This window comes from Oncorhynchus mykiss, chromosome 25 (assembly GCF_057628025.1).
Source record: "Oncorhynchus mykiss isolate SJ-2025 chromosome 25, ASM5762802v1, whole genome shotgun sequence".
Taxonomy (NCBI): domain Eukaryota; kingdom Metazoa; phylum Chordata; class Actinopteri; order Salmoniformes; family Salmonidae; genus Oncorhynchus; species Oncorhynchus mykiss.
The window spans coordinates 68,005,683-68,025,996 of record NC_143046.1 but is presented as its reverse complement, the minus strand read 5'-3'; the positions used below and the strand labels follow the sequence as shown (position 1 = coordinate 68,025,996).

General features: G+C 41.3%; 1 protein-coding gene across 3 annotated transcripts; it reads right to left on the bottom strand.

Annotated features, from left to right (window-relative positions):
• Nucleotides 1–3,031: 3,031 nt before the first annotated feature.
• LOC110505607 (receptor expression-enhancing protein 1) lies at nt 3,032–19,349 on the bottom strand. 3 transcript variants are annotated; one of them, XM_021584933.3, is made up of 8 exons: nt 19,103–19,349; nt 17,407–17,479; nt 16,799–16,875; nt 16,071–16,191; nt 14,441–14,554; nt 14,159–14,330; nt 8,262–8,518; nt 3,032–7,705 (listed from the first exon to the last, which is right to left on the bottom strand). In XM_021584933.3, exons 1-8 carry the CDS (start codon nt 19,132–19,134, stop codon nt 7,631–7,633), a joined length of 921 nt encoding a protein of 306 aa, XP_021440608.1. In that variant the 5' UTR covers nt 19,135–19,349; the 3' UTR covers nt 3,032–7,630. The 3 variants fall into 3 exon arrangements, with proteins under 3 accessions (XP_021440608.1, XP_021440609.1, XP_090076954.1); XM_021584934.3 differs by having other exon boundaries at nt 8,271–8,518; nt 19,103–19,216; XM_090220828.1 differs by lacking the exon at nt 8,262–8,518 and having other exon boundaries at nt 19,103–19,244.
• Between the last annotated feature and the right edge of the window lie 965 nt (nt 19,350–20,314).

Sequence of the window (20,314 nt, the reverse complement as noted above, 5' to 3'; positions counted from 1 at the left end):
TCTACATGTACAGTCGTGGCCAAAAGTTTTGAGAATGACACAAATATTAATTTTCACAAAGTCTGCTGCCTCAGTTGTATGATGGCAATTTGCATATACTCCAGAATGTTATGAAGAGTGATCAGATGAATTGCAAAGTCCCTCTTTGCCATGCAAATGAACTGAATCCCCAAAAAACATTTCCACTGCATTTCAGCCCTGCCACAAAAGGACCAACTGACATCATGTCAGTGATTCTCTCATTAACACAGGTGTGAGTGTTGACGAGGACAAGGCTGGAGATAACTCTGTCATGCTGATTGAGTTCGAATAACAGACTGGAAGCTTCAAAAAGAGGGTGGTGCTTGGAATCATTGTTATTCCTCTGTCAACCAAGGTTACCTGCAAGGAAACACGTGCCGTCATCATTGCTTTGCACAAAAAGGGCTTCACAGGCAAGGATATTGCTGCCAGTAAGATTGCACCTAAATCAACCATTTATCAGATCATCAAGAACTTCAACTTCACAGTACTATGTGATTGCAGCCCCCACTGTTACAGGATGACCTGTTGGGGTGTCTGGGTGGCATTAGCAGACAGACAAGCCCATGCAGGGGTAGTAAGCACAGAACTCTGCACAGTTTGATGATGGATTATGGTGGAGAAACAACATATCTTCTGCCCCCTGGCAAACAGTCAATGACCTCTGCAAGCCAATGAATACAAGATACGGAAATTGCTAAAATTAGGGAAGCCATTTAGCTACTTTTTCACAACTGATAACAGTAGCATATACAGCTAACTGCCAAACTAAAGGAAACACCAACCAAGTATCTTAATAGGGTATTGGGCCACCACGAGCCAGAACTGCTCCAATGTACCTTGGCATAGATTTTACAAGTGTCTGAAACGCTACTGAAGGGATGCGTCTCCATTCTTCCAAAATAAATTCCATCAATTGGAGCTCTGTAGATGGTGGTGGAAAACGCCGTCTCAGGCGCCACTCCAGAATCTCACATAAGTGTTCAATTGGGTTGCGATCTGGTAACTGAGACAGCCATGGCATATGGTTTATATAATTGTCATTCTCATCAAACCATTCAGTGACCACTCTTGGCCTGTAGCTGGGGGCATTATCATCCTATGGGGGCATAGCCATGGTTGCCAAAATCAAATCAAATGTTATGTCACATGCGCCGACTACAACAGGTGTAGGTAGACCTTACAGTGAAATGATTACTTACCAGCCCTTGACCAACAATGCGGTTAAGAAAATACATTTAAAAAACTATTTTAAATAATTAAAGAGCAGCAGTAAAATAACAATAGCGAAGCTATATACAGGAGGTACCGGTGTCGAGGTAATATGTACAGTCGTGGCCAAAAGTTTTGAGAATGACACATTAATTTTCACAAAGTCTGCTGCCTCAGTGTCTTTAGATATTTGTCAGATGTTACTATGGAATATTGAAGTATAATTACAAGCATTTCATAAGTGTCAAAGGCTTTAATTGACAATTACATGAAGTTGATGCAAAGAGTCAATATTTGCAGTGTTGACCCTTCTTTTTCAAGAACTCGGCAGTCCGCCCTGGCATGCTGTCAATTACCTTCTGGGCCACATCCTGACTGATGGCAGCCCATTCTTGCATAATCAATGCTTGGAGTTTGTCAGAACTTGTGGGTTTTTGTTTGTCCACCTGCCTCTTGAGGATTGACCACATTCTCAATGGGATTACGGTCTGGAAAGTTTCCTGGCCATGGACCCAAAATATCGATGTTTTGTTCCCCGAGCCACTTAGTTATCACTTTTGCCAAGATGCTCCATCATGCTGGAAAAGGCATTGTTTGTCGCCAAACTGTTCCTGGATGGTTGGGAGAAGTTGCTCTCGGAGGATGTGTTGGAACCATTCTTTATTCATGGCTGTGTTCTTAGGCAAAATTGTGAGTGAGCCCACTCCCTTGGCTGAGAAGCAAGCCCGCACATGAATGGTCTCAGGATGCTTTACTGTTGGCATGACACAGGACTGATGGTAGCGCTCACCTTGTCTTCTCCGGACAAGCTTTCCAATCCCTGTACCTTTTGCAGAATATCAGTCTGTCCCTGATGTTTTTCCTGCAGAGAAGTGGCTTCTTTGCTGCCTTTCTTGACACCAGGCCATCCTCCAAAAGTCTTCACCTCACTGTGCGTGCAGATGTACTCACACCTGCCTGCTGCCATTCCTGACCAAGCTCTGTACTGGTGGTGCCCCGATCCCGCAGCTGAATCAACTTTAGGAGACGGTCCTGGCGCTTGCTGGACTTTCTTGGGCGCCCTGAAGCCACCTTCACAACAATGAATATTTTTGCAAGGCACTGTACAGTTGTTGGTTAGCTAGCAAATTTTAGCCATAGACGTGACATGAGTCAAAACACCTAAAAAATACACTTTATCAATAACATGATACAACAATCTGAAACCAGCCACCTATTATTCACGACATGGCAGCTTCTTGTCATTGTTGCTAGTTCTCTGACTGTCTCCAGAATCATAACACCCCACAGCCTTCTAACTCCGGAATCATAACACCCCACAGCCTTCTAACTCCGGAATCATAACACCCCACGGCCTTCTGTCTCCGGAATCATAACACCACACGGCCTTCTGTCTCCGGAATCATAACACCAAACGGCCTTCTGTCTCCGGAATCATAACACCACACAGCCTTCTGTCTCCGGAATCATAACACCACACGGCCTTCTGTCTCCGGAATCATAACACCACACGGCCTTCTGTCTCCGGAATAATAACACCACACGGCCTTCTGTCTTCAGAATCATAACACCACACGGCCTTCTGTCTCCTGAATCATAACACCACACGGCCTTCTGTCTTCAGAATCATAACACCACACAGCCTCCCCTCCACCACACCCACATAGAGGGATTTAGGTTGTGATGGTATAGCTGGAAATATTGTCTTGTCTTGTCGTTGAATCAATTGTCTAAATAAAATGCTTCTTAAAATGTATTACCTATTAAAATATAATACAAAAAATACATAAGCCACAGCAGCACATTGTCTCATTTATTGGCTGTTATCAGTTCACCAACAGAAATACTGATGATACAGAGCAGTGGAGGCTGCTGAGGGGACGCCGGCTCATAATAATGGCTGGAACAGATCGAATGGAATAGGTGTTTGTGTTTGACGTATTTGACACATTCCAACTATTCCGCTCCAGCCATTACCACGAGCCTGTCTTCCCCAATTAAGGTGCCACCAACCTACTGTGACACAGAGAAAGCAATTTTCATATACAGTCATTTTAGACCATCATTCCTGACTTTTACATCTTTCTTTTCTGATATTCACAATAAGGTTTGAGCATTGTGAGTGATTATGGCCTGCCAGAAGTTACTTTTTACGCCAAGGCCAACAGAGAGAAGAGAGGAATGTGGGCTTTTTAATCCATAGAGATAAGACATGCTCCTCAAACAATTTATTTGACTCCAAGTTGTAGAGACGTGTATTTGTCCACAAGAAGAACTTTCCTGACCTTGCCACATAGCGTTTCAAAATAATAAGGAAAAGAACATTCAGACACTTCAGAATCAATGTTATCAGCAAGGCATTCGATGAAGCAAATAACTATACACTAATCCAAACAATGCAAAGTAGTAAATCATTCTCATATTTACTAAATAACAAACATCATGCAATGATGACTTTCCTTTTCCAGCCAAAATGATTCACTTTTTATATTTTTATGTTAGTATTTGAAAAGGAGATACATTCCGACTGAAACTACACGAACGTCGCAAAAAGGATTTAAAATTCTACCACAGGTCACATCTCTGTCCATAAATAACTTATATCCTAAAACAAAAATGGCCCAATTAGAAGGAACCTCTTACTGATATTCCATGTGCAAACAAGTTTATACCAAAATGTTTCTACCAGAAAGTGTTTGAATTTGATGTGTAAACTGAACACGTACCTGAGGAGAAGCTTCCATTTCTAATTTAAGCTACTGTATTGAAAACAGTGAACAAAAATGTATGCTGCCCAAACACCAAGCGTAATATTTAGTGAAGCATTATGTAATAGCCAAGTAAATTCACATACCTACAGTGCAGAAATGTTCATTTTAGACATAGACGGTATGTCACTCACTACCTTTGGCAAAAACACTTCACCAATATTCATGTAATTTACAGAAGGTTAGGAACCAGGAATTGCTATGCCCTCACAGAAATAGGCAACAGGCACATTGGCTGGGAAAAGACAGGTCAACAATTGTGGCTACATTGAGAAAAGTAGAGTTTTAAGTAAGAACCATGAGTTGACAATTGCTCAGTGAAAGCAGAGTATTGCACAGTGTTTTTAGACTCCGAGAAGGGCCACCTTTATAGCCCTTGCCACTGGCTATCTTTTGTTATACAATAGCTATACACGTCAAAGTATGTTTTGTGTGCTAAACCTGAAAATACAAACATTTATGGTGATGCCATAAGACATGAGTAATACAAACATTTACAAAACAATTGAATGACACCTCAATGCCAGATAATTCATAACGAGCTTGAAAAGTCGAATGTCAATATTTCTGCTCCTTAGAGCAATTTATTTATTTGAATAGTAACTGATCCCATGTAATAATAATTTTAGTAATGATCTATAACATGGTGATCAGTGTTTCATGGTACTAGAACAGTTGTTGCACTAACTCTAAACATAGTGCATAGGGCCCATAGTCAATGACATTAGTAAGTGTTATGGCCACATGGAATTGCTCATGATTTGTCAGAGTACCGATATGACTGTTTCTGTCGTACCAGACCTAATGTTTTGTTTTTATGGTTTAAGGCTTTATAAGCTAACGTAACGAGTGAAACTTAGAGCAATTTACTCATACTTTGACACTTAGTTCCATTGCCAGTAGATTAATAATAATAATCAGCAATCCTACAATTGCTATTCTCTCTCATAAATAAATACCACACATTGAGGAGATATACTCACCTGACTGGACAATTATTTTAAATATTCTGTGTCCTGTTAAATTGTCAGTACAGATTGTATTTTCCAGCTCAAAAGATCTCCCTCTACAAACCAAAATCTTTCATTACAGAGTATTTCACCCTGCTACTCTCCTGGTGACTGATTCCATCTCATACAGTGACCAAGTAGCCACAAAAGGATTCAGTGACTATACATTCTGTTTTATGACACATCACCTGACAAATGACCTGAGACACATACATGCATTTGTCTCTAAACATAATATAAAAAAAGCGATCACACACAGTACATACATACGAAAAGTATTCAATGACCGACAAATCAATCCAGAATGTCTGTACACTATGGAATCCACTCGTGTGTGTGTGTGCTACCTCGATGGCACACACCCTCTGTCTCCTTTACACTACAGTATATGCCAGAGGTCCTACAGTCGCTAGTGAAAGTCTACACACCACTTGCACAGTCATCACATTTTGCTGCCTTAAAATGTAATCTAAAAGGGATTAAATGTGATTGTTTTCCTATCTACACAACATATTCCACATTTTCCAAGTGAAGGAACAATTATAGAAACGTTTCTAAATGACTAAGAAGTACAGAATGAGGATGTACTTTGTGTAAGCAACTTTGGCAGCAATTAGAGCTCCAAATATTTTTTTTACAAGATTTGACAAACTATGCACAACTCTTAGGGCAACATATATCCATTGTTTTTGTAAAAATTGCTCAAGCTCAGTAAATTAGTTTGGGAATCATTGATGGATAGCAATATTGTCTCTGAATATTTAAGCCGATTTAAGTCAGGATGGCGATTGGACTATTCATGACGCTCAACACCTCTTGGAAAGCCATTCTTGTGTGTCTTTGTTATTAAAATGTGTGTAATTGTCCCATGGAAAAATACAACTCTAGTCAAGAGTTAAGTTTTCAGAAGACTGAGGCAGGTTTTCCTCTAACTTTTTACCTGGGCTTTGCTCCTTTCATATTTCTTTTGATCCTGACAAACTCCAGTCCCTGCCGATAGTCACAAGATAACCTTTTGGGTCTCTGTATTTTTAGATGGGGAAGGAATGGTGTGGTCCTTTATTGAAAAGCACTCATGTCAAACATCATCCCCGGTCTCCTTAGTCTGTGCCACCCTACCATTGAGCAAATAATACCACTCAAACAACACTATTATGAAAAGTTACATCTGGATACACTCTTAGAAAAAATGGTTCTACCTGGAACCAAAAAGGGTTATCCTATGGGGACAGCCGAATAACCATTTTGGAACCCTTTTTTCTAAGTATATGGTCTCAGTTTAGGATCCACTTTGGATATAGACAAGCTATCTCATCCATGCCTTTTATTTCCAACCCACTCTTCACGACCTACTTCATAAACACAGCCTTCCAGCTATGATTTCAGAAAGGATTGAAGAGTGTAACAGACCTTTTCCATTACCGTGTATTTATCCCCTTTGACCATCTAGTTAGAGAGCACAGTATACCCCAGACACATTTCTTCAGGTACCTGCAGATTCGCAACTTTACAAAAAAGCTTCTCCCATCCCTCCCACCCACCAGCTGGCTTGATTACGTTTGAACCTGGATCCCTAAGTAAAGGGACACATTTCTATGCTGTATGACATTATTCATAATATTGCATGCCCCACTCTTGACCATGTAAAGCATTCATGGGAGGAAGAGTTTGGAAGCGAGATCTCCGATATCACCTGCATGCTGCAATCCTGGGTTACTACAGTTTCAAGTATTTAATCGCCTACAATTTTGCAGATTACCAGATTGCATCCAGATATAGACCCAACCTGCTCTAGATGTCATCAGCCACCCACCACTCTGTATCACATGTACTGGTCATGCCCGACACTAGTTCCATTTTGGTCCTCTATCTTTGAGACTTTCTCATATATATGCAATAAGGAAATTGCCCCAGATCCCTCTGTCGCTATTTTCGGGGTAGCCCCCGAAGGGTTTATTTTCTGTAACACCCAAGCAGAGGCCATAGCCTTCTCGTTCCTTCTGGCCCGCCCGCTTATTATTTTTAAGTGGAAGTCAGATACACCGCCATCGCATGCTCACTGGGTAGGGGATGTTATGGCCCATCCTAAACTGGGTAGGGGATGTTATGGCCCATCCTAAACTGGGTAGGGGATGTTATGGCCCATCCTAAACTGGGTAGGGGAAGTTATGGCCCATCCTAAACTGGGTAGGGGAAGTTATGGCCCATGCTAAACGTGGTAGGGGAAGTTATGGCCCATGCTAAACGTGGTAGGGGATGTTATGTACTTACTTATATAGTATTTTTTATTGTCCAACAGCTAGGATAGTACCAATGTAACTTGTTGCTGTATTTATGTTTTGTTACTGTAGATTCTCATTTGAAAAACATTTGCAATAATAATAACTTTCTTTCACTTTGAAAATGTTTAGTAAGTTTTGTAGAGCCCCAGAATTTTTTGATAAAATGTTAAGGCAGCAAAATATGAATACTGTGCAAGGGGTGTATAGACTTTCACAAGTCACTTTGGTTTCCTTATTCTAAAACAAGGCTGCTTTATACATTTAGCTTTAGGCCACATTTCCTTATTTACCCTCTTCCCCTCGCAGCTAAAGCAGTCTTGGGAGCATTCACAGAACATCACATGGCCTCTCTGTTTGAAGACAGCTGGGCACTCCTGAATCTTGTGAGAGGCCTTAAGACTCTAGGAGGAGGCTAGAAAGAGAGAGAGAGACATAAGAGGAATGGGGCACTGACTGACCATAACTGTTCTGAAAGCAGTAAATGCCACATTATTCCTGGTTTGTGGTCTGACAATGTTTGTCTAGCCTGTCCAATGTGGACACAAAAACACACTAAGTATATCTCTACATTCAGTTCGGGGACAAGATAAACACTTATTACATTATGAAAATATGATTTGACATTAAAAGAAAGCAATGTTGTTTTCAAATGCCTTTTCCAGCTTGTTTTCTAGTTTGGGAAATCAATAAATGCAATCAAATCAATACTTCCATAACCATTGCAATTCACAGCAAAGTCATATCAGCAGTGAAACATTACTGAAAAAGAACACCAATTTACACACATTTGTCAATCCACTAAAACTAAAAATACACATTAGAAATGATGTTTGCAATGATACCATTCCACGCAACAAGGACCCAGTTAGAAGTAGCCAAGTAAGAATTAGTGACCCAGTGTGTTAGTCACCACAGACCAGTCGCAGTTAGAACCACACACCAGTAGGCCAGTCAGTTTAAAAGAGTACCTCTGGTACCTTCCTCTTAATCAACCTGAGCTGTGGGGAGCTTGTGGATGTTTTCCCCCCTATCCTCATGTCCTCAGTCTGCTCTGTTGCTGGGGGAGCAGGGGATGGAGGTGGAGAGGGTAGAGAGGACTGGATGGTCAGAGGGGGTGTGGGTTCAGTCATGGGTTCGGGGGGCGTAATAGGATGGGACAGTGGTTCCTTGGTGTCACACTGATCGAAGCTCAACACCTCATATTCAGTCATGTCAAAGTCCTGCCCTGCACCATGAGAAGGGACCATGGTAAAACAAATTACAGACACACATCAGAATGTATGCTGAAGGCAGCAGTGGACTGTACTATAATTATTGAAGTGATGTAACTCATTTCATTACAGTGGGGTTGTTATGAGTTCAGTTTACTAAGGGGCAGAGTAGGGTTGTTGTTCTCTACACAGACCACGGGAGCAGACATCATCTGACCATGTGTGCAGGCAGGGGGATACCCCCTCTCACAGGACAAACAAGCATACCTACGCCATTAGGATGAGGACTCCTCTTCAGGGCCCTTAATTTAGTCTCTGCAGAATTATGTTCAGTACACTGGATTTCTATCCTATCATTCAATTTGCCATGCAAGCAGAAAGCAAAAATAGCCTTTCATTATCCTGCTCTTTCAGCATAAAGGATGCTTGAGGACTCAGGTAATATCATGTTCTGAAATCAAATAATCACATTGTTATTTTTGTAAAATAAGTGTGTGGTAAGTTGACAAAATAAATCAAAATGTGTTAATCGTCCACACAGTACAGCCACTTACAGTTATCCACAATATTATTGATTCAAAAAAATGTATGTTAACAGAGTCACGGTGCAAAAGCACTCCTTTTCACCTTTGTGACACTCAATAACCTCTTGGAAAATAGACTGATTAATCCAAAGAAAGTGAATCTCAAAGAAACTTTGGACTGTACAACACATACTGTATAATGAGACATGAAACACTGAATGAGTCTGGCCACCAGAGAGCAGGCTGTGGTCATTCAGTGATAAAAGCTCAAAGTTAAGCATTCCTAGATGGGTCAAGAGCCTACCTGGCAGCCCTGTGGAAACTGACCTGAAGTCAGAGAGCGTCACAAACAGGAAGGGAGATGTGGGGTTAGGGAGACTCAGGAAAGGCAGTTTACAGAACTATTATCTGCAGGCTTAAACAGGAAGGAGGCCATATGATAGTTTAAGTTTTAATGTGACGTGCACAAGTACAGTGAAATGCCTTTCTCGCAAGCTCTAAACCGAACAATGCAGTAAGCAATAACAATGTAATACTAAAAAATAACATAAGGTAGAACAAAAAGACAAATAAAAATAAGAAAAACATGAGAAAGTAAGCATATTATATACAGGGTTAGTCAGTTCCATATTTACAATATGCAGGAATACTGGAGTGATAGACGTAGATGTGTATAGGGTTAAGGTGACTAGGCATCAGGATATATGATAAATAGAGTAGAAGCAGCGTATATGACAATTGTATGTGAATGGGTGTGTGTATAGAGTCAGTATAAATGTTCATATTATGTGTGTGAAAACAAATTATGAAATGTGTGTGTGTTGGAGTGTCAGAGTGTGTGAGTGTAGCCATTTGTTAGCTATTTAGTCTTATAGCTTGGGGATAGAAGCTGTTCAGGAGCCTGTTGGTGTCAGACTTAATGCACCGGTACCGGCTTGCTGTGTGGAAGCAGAGAGAACAGTCTATGGCTTGGGTGGTTGGAGTCTAACAATTTCCCGTTCTTCCTTTCACACGGCCTGATACAGAGGTCCTGGATGGCAGGGAGCTCGGCCCCAGTGATATACTAGGCTGTCCACACCAGCCTCTGTAGAGCCATGCGATCGAGGGCAGTGCTATTGCCATACCAAGCAGTGATCCAGCCATTCAAAAATGCTCTCTTTTTTTAAGATTAGAGGGCCCATGCCAAACCTTTTCAACCTCCTGAGGGTGAAGAGGTGCTGTGTATATGTGGACCATTTTACAGTGCCTTCGGAAAGTATTCAGACCCCTTGACTTTTTCCACATTATTCTAAAATTGATTAAATTGTTTTTTTTCCTCATAAATCTACACACAATACCACATAATGACAAAGCAAAAATAGGTTTTTAGAAATGTTTGCTAATTTATTAAAAATAAAAAACTGATGTCACATTTACATAAATATTCAGACCCTTTACTCAGTACTTTGTTGAAGCACCATTGGCAGCGATTACAGGATCAAGTCTTCTTGGGTATGACGCTACAAGCATTCTTCTCTGCAGATCCTCTCAAGCTCTGTCAGGTTAGATGGGGAGTGTTGCTGCACAACTATTTTCAGGTCTCTCCAGAGATGTTTAATCAGGTTCAAGTACTGGCTCTGGCTGGGCCACTCAAGGACACTTAGAGACTTGTCCTGAAGCCCCTCCTGCATTATCTTGGCTGTGTGCTTAGGGCCGTTGTCCTGTTGAAAGGTGAACCTTCGCCCCAGTCTGAGGTCCTGAGCAGGTTTGCATCAAGGATCTCTCTGTACTTTGCTCTGTTCGTCATTCCCTCGATCCTGACTAGTCTCCCAATCCCTCCCACTGAAAAACATCCTCACAGCACAATGCTTCCACCAACATGCCTCACCGTAGGGATGGTGCCAGGTTTCCTCCAGATGTGACGCTTGGCATTCAGACCAAAGAGTTCAATCTTGATTTCATCAGACCAGAGAATCTTGTTTCTCAAGGTCTGAGAGTCTTTAGGTGCCTTTTGGCAAACTCCAAGCGGGCTGTCATGTGCCTTTTACTGAGGAGTGGCTTCCTTCCGTCTGGCCACTGTACCATAAAGGCCTGATTGGTGGAGTGCTGCAGAGATGGTTGTCCTTCTGAAAGGTTCTCCTATCTCCACAGAGGAACTCTAGAGCTCTGTCAGAGTGACCCTCAGGTTCTTGGTCACCTCCCTGACCAAGGACCTTCTCCCCCGATTGCTCAGTTTGGCCGGGCGACCATCTCTAGGAACAGTCTTGGTGGTTCCAAACATCTTCCATTTAAGAATGATTGAGGCCACTGTGTTCTTGAGGACGTTCAATGCTGCAGACATTTTTGGTACCCTTCCTCAGATCTGTGCCTCGACACAATCCTGTCTCGCAGCTCTACGGACAATTCCTTTGACCTCATGGCTTGGTTTTTGCTCTGACATGCACTGTCAACTGTGGGACCTTATATAGACAGGTGTGTGCCTTTCCAAACCATGTCCAATCCATTGAATTTTCCACAGGTGGACTCCAATCAAGTTTTAGAAACATCAAGGATGATCAATGGAAACAGCATACACCGGAGCTCAATTTCAAGTCTCATATGTAAATAAGGTATTTCGTTTTTTTACTTTTAATACATTTGCAGAAAACATTTTTCGTGTATACATTGCTGAGGATTAAAAAACAAAACGTAGGAAAAGTCAAGGGATCTGAATACTTTCCGAAGGCACTAAGTCCTTAGTGATTTGGACACAGAGGAATTTGAAGCTCTCCTGCTCCACTACAGCCCGTCAATGTTTACCTTTATTTAACTAGGCAAGTCAGTTAGGAACAAATTCTTATTTTCAATGACGGCCTAGGAGCAGTGGGTTAACTACCTGTTCAAGGGCAGAACGACAGATTTGTACCTTGTCAGCTCGGGGGTTTGAACTTGCAACCTTCCGGTTACTAGTCCAACGCTCTAACCACTAGGCTACCCTGCTCACCCCTCCGTTTCCTGTAGTCCATGATCAGTTCCTTGGTCTTACTGATATTGAGGGAGAGATTGTTGTTCTGGCACCATACTGCCAGGTCACTGAACTCCATGTAGGCTGTCTCATCGCCGCCAGTGATCACTGTTGTGTTTGCATCATCTATGGATTTGTTTGGGCGGTATGTAAATTGCAGGGTGTCTGGTATGACGGATTTATATGTGCCCTAACCAGCCTCTCAAAGTACTTCATGATTACAGATGTGAGTGTTACAGGGTGGTAGTCATTGTTGCATTAAGCCTTAGAGTTTTTGGGAACAGGAATTATGGTGGCCATCATGGACTGCAGCCCCTGCCACATGCAGCAGGCAGCCTATGTAATATGATTCCACCTTATTCCTATATTGACCTTTTGCTAATTTGATGACTCTGCGGAGGTCATAGCGGGACTGCTTGTACTTGTTCCGGTCCTCAGCCATAATCTCCGGGTTGTCTGCAATAGCCCTATGTGTGGTAGCCCTGTCATTTAGTTTAGCACCAACTTCAGTGTTAATCCAGGCCTTTTGATATGGGAAGCAGCGAACCTTAACTGTAGGGACGACATCGCAGATGCATTCCTAATGAAGCCGGTGACGGAGGTGGTTAGCTTGTCAATGTTATTGGTGGAGTCGCAAAACATATTCCAATCAGTGCTAGCAAAGCAGTCCTGTAGCATAATCTCTGATTTTATGACCATTTCTCAATGGAGCAAGTCACAGGTACTTCCAGTTTCAGCTTGTAAACAGGAAGCAGGAGTACAGAGTCATGATCTGATTTGCCAAATAGCGGACGAGGGAGGGCTTTGTATGCTTGCTTGTGGGTAGAATAACTGGTCTAGGACTTTATCGGCTCTTGTGGCAATGGAGACATGTTGATGGAAGTTGGGCATCTTGTGTCTTCATGACGCAGAGTTAACATCACCGGCAACCGGAAAAGCATCCTCCGGATGTACATTTTCCTGCTTGTTTATAGCCTTGTACAGTTCATTAAGTGGCAGCTTGTTATTAGTCTTGTCTTGTGGTGGAAAGTATATAACTGTCACGATAACAGCTGAAAAGTCCCTCGGAAGGTAAAAGGGTTGGAATTTAACCATCAGGTATTCCGAGACGCGTGAACAATTGGTCGACACTTCCACCGCGCTCGAGTCAGCACACCAGTTGTTGATGAAGAGGCAAACCCCTCCCCTTCTCACAATTTCCCTTACTCCACTGTCCTGTCCGCACGTGAATGGGGAATCAATTGAGTTGGACAGCCTTGGGGGGTATCTTGTCCGAGATCCATGTTTCAGAAAAGCAGAGAATATTGCAGTTTCGAGACTACAGTTGGTTGGTTGAAGCTGGTAGACCAAAACTGATATTAAAAGGCTCAAGTTCGAGTCATTAAAAAATATCTCCCCATCCTCTGCATTCCATTTCCACGTAACATGACGGAGACTCGCACATGAGCCTTTTACTTTCGGTTTTGGTCCACTAGCTTCAAACAGCTGTAAAAAATATATTTGTTGTTATTGAAAATATATTCCACAGCGATTTAGATGGTACAATGATTCCCTACAATGTTCAGTGCTTGTTCTCTCTCATAAACTGAAATTAAGCGAACAGTGTAGAATTTTTGCAACCAGGAAATGGCAGTGATTTCCACTTGATAACACAGCCACAAAGTCTGAACAGCTTTCCCATTTTGACAACAGATGCCGCTCCGGTGGGAGAAATCAATAGGTGAATATCACAGGCCAATCACAACCCTGGTGAGTAAGTAATACTAAGAAACACTATCATGTCACTATTACTGCAGATATATAATGGACAATTTCTGAAATTACAATGCAAAAATTCTACAAAAATCATGTGTGTAACACCTTTAAACTGTGCTCACTGTTTTCACCAGTGCTGTGGTCAACCATTATTTGCCAAATATACCATATTTGCTCTATTAGCCATTATAGTGCACAAAAATTGCCAATCCAATGTGCCGTTTTCAGTGTTAAGATAGTGCTACTTAGCTATTACTTGGTAGTTATCTAAGAGGTCATACAAATGTCTTATAGAAAAAGTTATGACACTCCCTTCCCTGCCCTTGTTGTGGCCAATCGATCTGTCTGTATCTTGGTTAGTTATGTAAGTGTATGTGGCAGTATAATCTCACCCTTGGTGTAGCCGATCTCTGACTTGCTGCGCATCATCGTCCTGGCCCTTTGTTGTCCAGCTGCAGACTGGGTGTGGACAGATCCAGGGTCCATCTCAGTTGGGTCGGACTGGTAGGCAGACAAGTCCTGCATGCTGAAACTTCGCAGTCTATCTGACAGTACTCCTTGGCTCTGGTGTGGGAGACAAAATACATGAACACTAGGAATTATCTATATGAATAGAGAAAAACATCACTTCACCGCACCAAGAACAAATCAGGAATTCAACGAGTCAGCATTACCTTTGTCGCAGCCAGTACTGCAGCTGTGGCTGCCACATTCAAACCTTTCCTCCCAAAAGTCACCAGAGTGTCGTAGCTTTTGTCCTTTGCTTGGCAGAGATAGTCATCAATGTCCTGGACAGACAGAAATACACACACATATTACAGTAACTGTCTTTTTCTTGGTAGGTCATGTGAAAAACACATTCGTTAGGTTTGATGTACTGCATGTACAGTACCAGTCAAAGTTTGGACACACCTACTCATTCAAGGATTTTTCTTTATTTTTTTACTATTTTCTCATTTGTAGAATAATAGTGAAGACATCAAAACTATGAAATAACACATATGGAAACATGTGGTAACCAAAAGTGTTAAATAAATCTAAATATATTTTATATTTGAGATTCTTCAAAGTAGCCACCCTTTGCCTTCATGACAGCTATGCACACTTGGCATTCTGTCAACCAGCTTCATAAGGTCACCTAGAATTAATTTCAATTAACAGGTGTGCCTTGTTAAAAGTTAATTTGTGGAATTTCTTTCCTTCTTAATGCGTTTGAGCCAATCAGTTGTGTTGTGACAAGGTAGGGGTGGAATACAGAAGATAGCCCTATTTGGTAAAAGGCCAAGTCCATATTATGGCAAGAACACCTCAAATAAGCAAAGAGAAACGACAGTCCATCATTACTTTAAGACATGAAGGTCAGTCAATCCGGAAAATCTCAAGAACTTTGAAAGTTTCTTCAAGTGCAGTTGAAAAAACCATCAAGCGCTATGATGAAACTGGCTCTCATGAGGACCGCCATAGGAAAGGAAAAACTAGAGTTACCTCTGCTGCAGAGGATAAGTTCATTAGAGTTAACTGCACCTCAGATTGCATCCCAAATAAATGCTTCACAGAGTTCAAGTAACAGACGCATCTCAACACCAACTGTTCAGATACTGCGTGAATCAGGCCTTCATGGTCGAATAGCTGCAAAGAAACCACTACTAAAGCACACCAATAAGAAGAAGAGACTTTCTTGAGCCAAGAAACATGAGCAATCGACGTTAGACCGGTGGAAATCTGTCCTTTGGTCTGATGAGTCCAAATTTGAGATTTTTGGTTCCAACCGCCGTGTCTTTGTGAGACACAAAGTAGGTGAACGGTTGATCTCTGCATGTGTGGTTCCCACCGGGCAGCATGGAGGAGGAGGTGTGATGGTGCTTTGCTGGTGACACTGTCAGTGATTTATTTAGAATTCAAGGCACACTTAACCAGCATGGCTACCACAGCATTCTGCAGCGATATGCCATCCCATCTGGTTTGGGCTTAGTGGGACTATAATTTGTTTTTCAACAGGACAATGGCCAAACACACCTCCAGGCTGTGTAAGCGCTATTTGACCAAGAAGGAGAGTGATGGAGTTTAACACTTTTTTGGTTACTACATGATTCCATATGTTATTTCATAGATTGTATGTCTTCACACTTATACTACAATGTCGAAAATAAAGAAAAACCCTGGAATGAGTAGGTGTGTCCAAACTTTTGACTGGTACTTTAATAAAATGTTTTAGCCGAGCATATAAACCATTTTTAACATCGAAGGCAGCTTATAGAACATTTCAAGTGGACAATGAAAACTGGACTAATTTACAGACCTCACCTTTTCTTTTGAAGAAAGTGTTGGGTGAACAAACTTCCTGTATAGAACGCTGGACCCCTTTGTGTAGGGAGACAGTAACCATACCACAAAGGCAATCTTCAGCTCATAATAGAAAGGAACCCTACAGTAAAGGGAAGAATAATACAGCGATCATTTAGAGCATTCATAAAATCTACACTCTCAATTACAATAGCACCATCAGTCTTATCTGTCACACCCTGATGTGTTTCACCTGTCTTTGTCCTTGTCTCCACTCCTCACCAGAGTTCTCCCATCTTCCCCCATTATCCCCTGTGTATTTATACCTGCGTTTTCTGTTTGTATGTTGCCAGTTCGTCAAGTCCCACCAGCATGTTCCCGTGTTTTCTATGCTCTAGTTTTTGTTTTTCCTAGTCTTCCCAGTTCTGACCTTTCTGCCTGCCCTGATCCTGCCTCCCATCCTGTACCTGCACGACTCTGATTTGGATGATGGCTCTTTGCCTGCCTTGACTTACCTTTTGCCTGCCCCTTGTACTATAATAAACTCTGAGACTCATACTATCCACCTCCTGTGTCTGTATCTGGGTCTTAGCCTGAGCCATGATACTATCCTGCTGTAGGCCGATGCTATGTGACGGTGTACTATTTCAGAACAATATTTAGGACTTCATAACATAACTATATATTAAAACAAGTGAAATAATACTATACATAAACAAAACATATGTTATAATACATAATTTACTTACCAACAGATAAATATATCTGTGATGGTTTCCATGGTGGTGAATAGGGCAAATATTATCCAGTACATCATCCATTTTACCTTTAAAAGTAGAATAACTCTGTTAGTCTCTCACATAATAGTTAAGAAATATTAATCTAAATTCTAATAAATCCTAATTTAAAACTGCAATATGTCATTTTGGGGGGACCCCGAAAAAATGAACAGAAATGTGAGTTGTAGATCTGTCACTCATTGAAAGCAAGTTTTTATCCCGTTTTTACATTTGTTTTTTTTTATATTTTACTTTCGGTTTTGCACACCTGCTTCAAACACCTGAAGACACATTTTTTTTTGTTATGGAAAATATATTTCCCTGCGATTTAGATAATACAATGATTCTCTACACTATACTTGCTTGTTTTGTCACAAACTGAAATTAGGCGAACTATTAGAATTTTAGCAACCAGGAAATGGTGGAGCGATTTCTGCATAGTACATCTTTAAGTAATTCAGTCCAATAGTTGAATGGTTCTGTGAAACTGGCCCATAATGTGTAATCTATACAGACTGACTCAATATGGCACGTTACTGTTTAATTTTCACTTTTTTCAGACTGCTGCCCATACTCACATATTCCTTCACATCCTTTGACTTGACAGCTTTGTATGAGTAGTATGCAGGATATAATGTGCCAAATATAAGCCTGGAAAACATCAAACATGTCATAAGCCTCTGCAATAAATGTTGTCCAGCACAGCCACACACATTTATGGGGAGAAAAGCAAATAAAGCTCAGTAAAGTGGAAACAGTCCAAAGTACAGCAACTGACAGCAGTTCACAACTGAATTGTTCATCACCAAAAAACAAACATCTGTTTTTTAACTGAGACCCCAGTTCTGGGTATTGGGTTTATTAATATTTTTTCTTTAAAACTGTTTTAGATTGTATGTAGTCTAATTCATGTTTGTATAAAAAAACAATAATTAACCAACTGGGAGTAACTATTTGCGTTTTTCCTTTGCGCCATGACCCATTGACATCAATGAGGCCTCCGCGAAACTCCGAATTTCCCGGGCTCAAGTAATTCCAATTCCACCCATATTGTTGAATGTTACTGATATGGAGATACTAATATTTTCAACAACAATCAAATAACTAAACTGACATCAGAGCTCATCTAAAATCTGAAAGATTAAACAGGGACACGAGGACTCTTGGCCTACCCATGTGCGACTGTATAACTCTCAAACAGGACCCCTTGAAGCAACAGTTCAGCAACAGCTGGGGGTGTGACCTGCTAAAATTACCGACCTGTGACCTACATATGCATACACCGGGTTATCCTGTAGAAAACAATTCCAAATACATAAGGTCAATCAAAACAAAAATGTATTCCGTGTTTCTGCTCAAGACCTCAGAACAGCAAATCAAATATGTGGTTGGATAGGCAATAGAGCTTTGAATGCCAAGACAGCCAGAAGAAACGTGCGGCTCCTCGCGTCTTTAAACAGCAATGTAATATGATATTATAATCTAAATTTAATTTACGTGCTATTTTGATATTTGTTTTAGGCCTACTCCAAGCCCATATGTTGTGGACACGTTTAATAATTTCCCCATATTACAACAATAGGAATGGAAAGTGGAGCCTAGAATTTTGCTTCCATAGTCATCCGAATATTTAAGCATATTCGACTATAATTATCAGAATATGTTGCAGTAAAGTCTATGATTATATGCAACACTTGCATTGTAACCTGAAAAGGTTGACCCATCCCTTTGTTTTCCAAATAAAGAATATCAAGTATCATAAAATAGCTCCGCTCACCCCACCGCACTGTGGTTTGGGCATTTTATTCAGTCAACTTTGCATTTAAGCCTACTGTATGACATAACAATGGCTAAATATTTTTTTTTTTATTATTTACATATCTCTGAATGAGCAGACATATATCAATAAAAATATACATATTTCATTTGGCCAATCGTCATTCTTTGTCTGGACTGGAAATAAAACGCATGTGAACACGTAATAGAGCACATATCATCGACCCATTGAATGTGATATATGACAATGAACCCATTCTTTCAGTAAGGAATAACATTTCAGTCATAAACAGAACACAATATTCTGTCTGTCTCGTCTCAAACCCCCGAGACACCGTCTCTGCTAAGAAATAAGAGGTGTCCTAAATAGGCTATAAAGCGGCCACTGCTGACATGCACCTTGTGTCACTGAAAAAAAAAGAAGATTTATCGTAATAAGGCATTATCTCGAGGTGGGCTATTTTAGAAATTAGAGAGAATGTGATAAAAATAACTTACACCACAAGTCTAGAGATTATCCAAGAGACCATTGTGCTGAGGCGGCGACAGAACGTGCTGTCAACAGGGAGGAGTTTCCTTTTTGAGCGTTGGCAGTTGCCATTTGACAGCAGCGTCAGCGAGCGCCAACCAAGGCGTCAAACGATGTGCCGCACCCAGACATGAACGTGATTCAGAGTGAACAGCTGTGACTACTGAAATGATCATGTCATTGGCCTACCTACCTAATATTGTTTATATGTATACTGAACAAAAATATCAACGCAACATGTTAAGTGTTGGTTTCACGAGCTGAAATAAAACATCCCAGAACTGTTCCATATGCACACAAAAAGCTTATTTCTCTAAAATGTTGTGCCACCAATTATTTTACATCCCTGTTAGTGAGCATTTCTCCTTTGCCAAGATAATCCATCCACCTGACAGGTGTGACATATCAAGAAGCTGATTAAACGGCATGATCATTACACAGGTGCACCTTGTGCTGGGAAAATAAAAGGCCACTAAAATGCACACACAACACAATGCCACAGATGTCTCAAGTGTTGAAGGAGCCTGCAATTGGCATGCTCACTGCAGGAATGTCCACCAGAGCTCTTGCCAGAGAATTTAATGTTCATTTCTTGAACATAAGCCGCCTCCAACATCATTTCAGAGAATTTGGCAGTATGTCCAAACAGCCTCACAACCACAGACCATGTGTAACTACGCACATCAGTCTTTTTCACCTGCGGGATCATTTTAGACCAGTCACCTGGACAGCTGCTTAAACTGTTGGTTTGCACAACCGAAAAACTGTCAAAAACCGACCCAGGGAAGCTCACCTGTGTGCTCATTGTCCTCACCAGGGTCTCGACTTGACTGCAGTTTGGCGTCGTAACCGACTTCAGTGGGAAAATACTCACCTTCAGTGGCCACTGACACGCTGGAGAAGTGTGCTCTTCATGGGTGAATCCCGGTTTCAACTGTACCGGAGAGATGGCAGACAGCGTGTATGGCATAGTGTGGGCGAGCGGTTTGCTGATGTCAACGTGAACCGAGTGCCCCATGGTGGTGTTGGAGTTATGGTATTGGCAGGCATAAGCTACGGACAACAAACACAATTTAATTCTGTCGATGGCAATTTAAGTGCACAGAGATACCGTGACGAGATCCTGAGGCCCATTGTCGTGCCATTCATCCGCTGCCATCACCTGTTTCAGCATGATAATG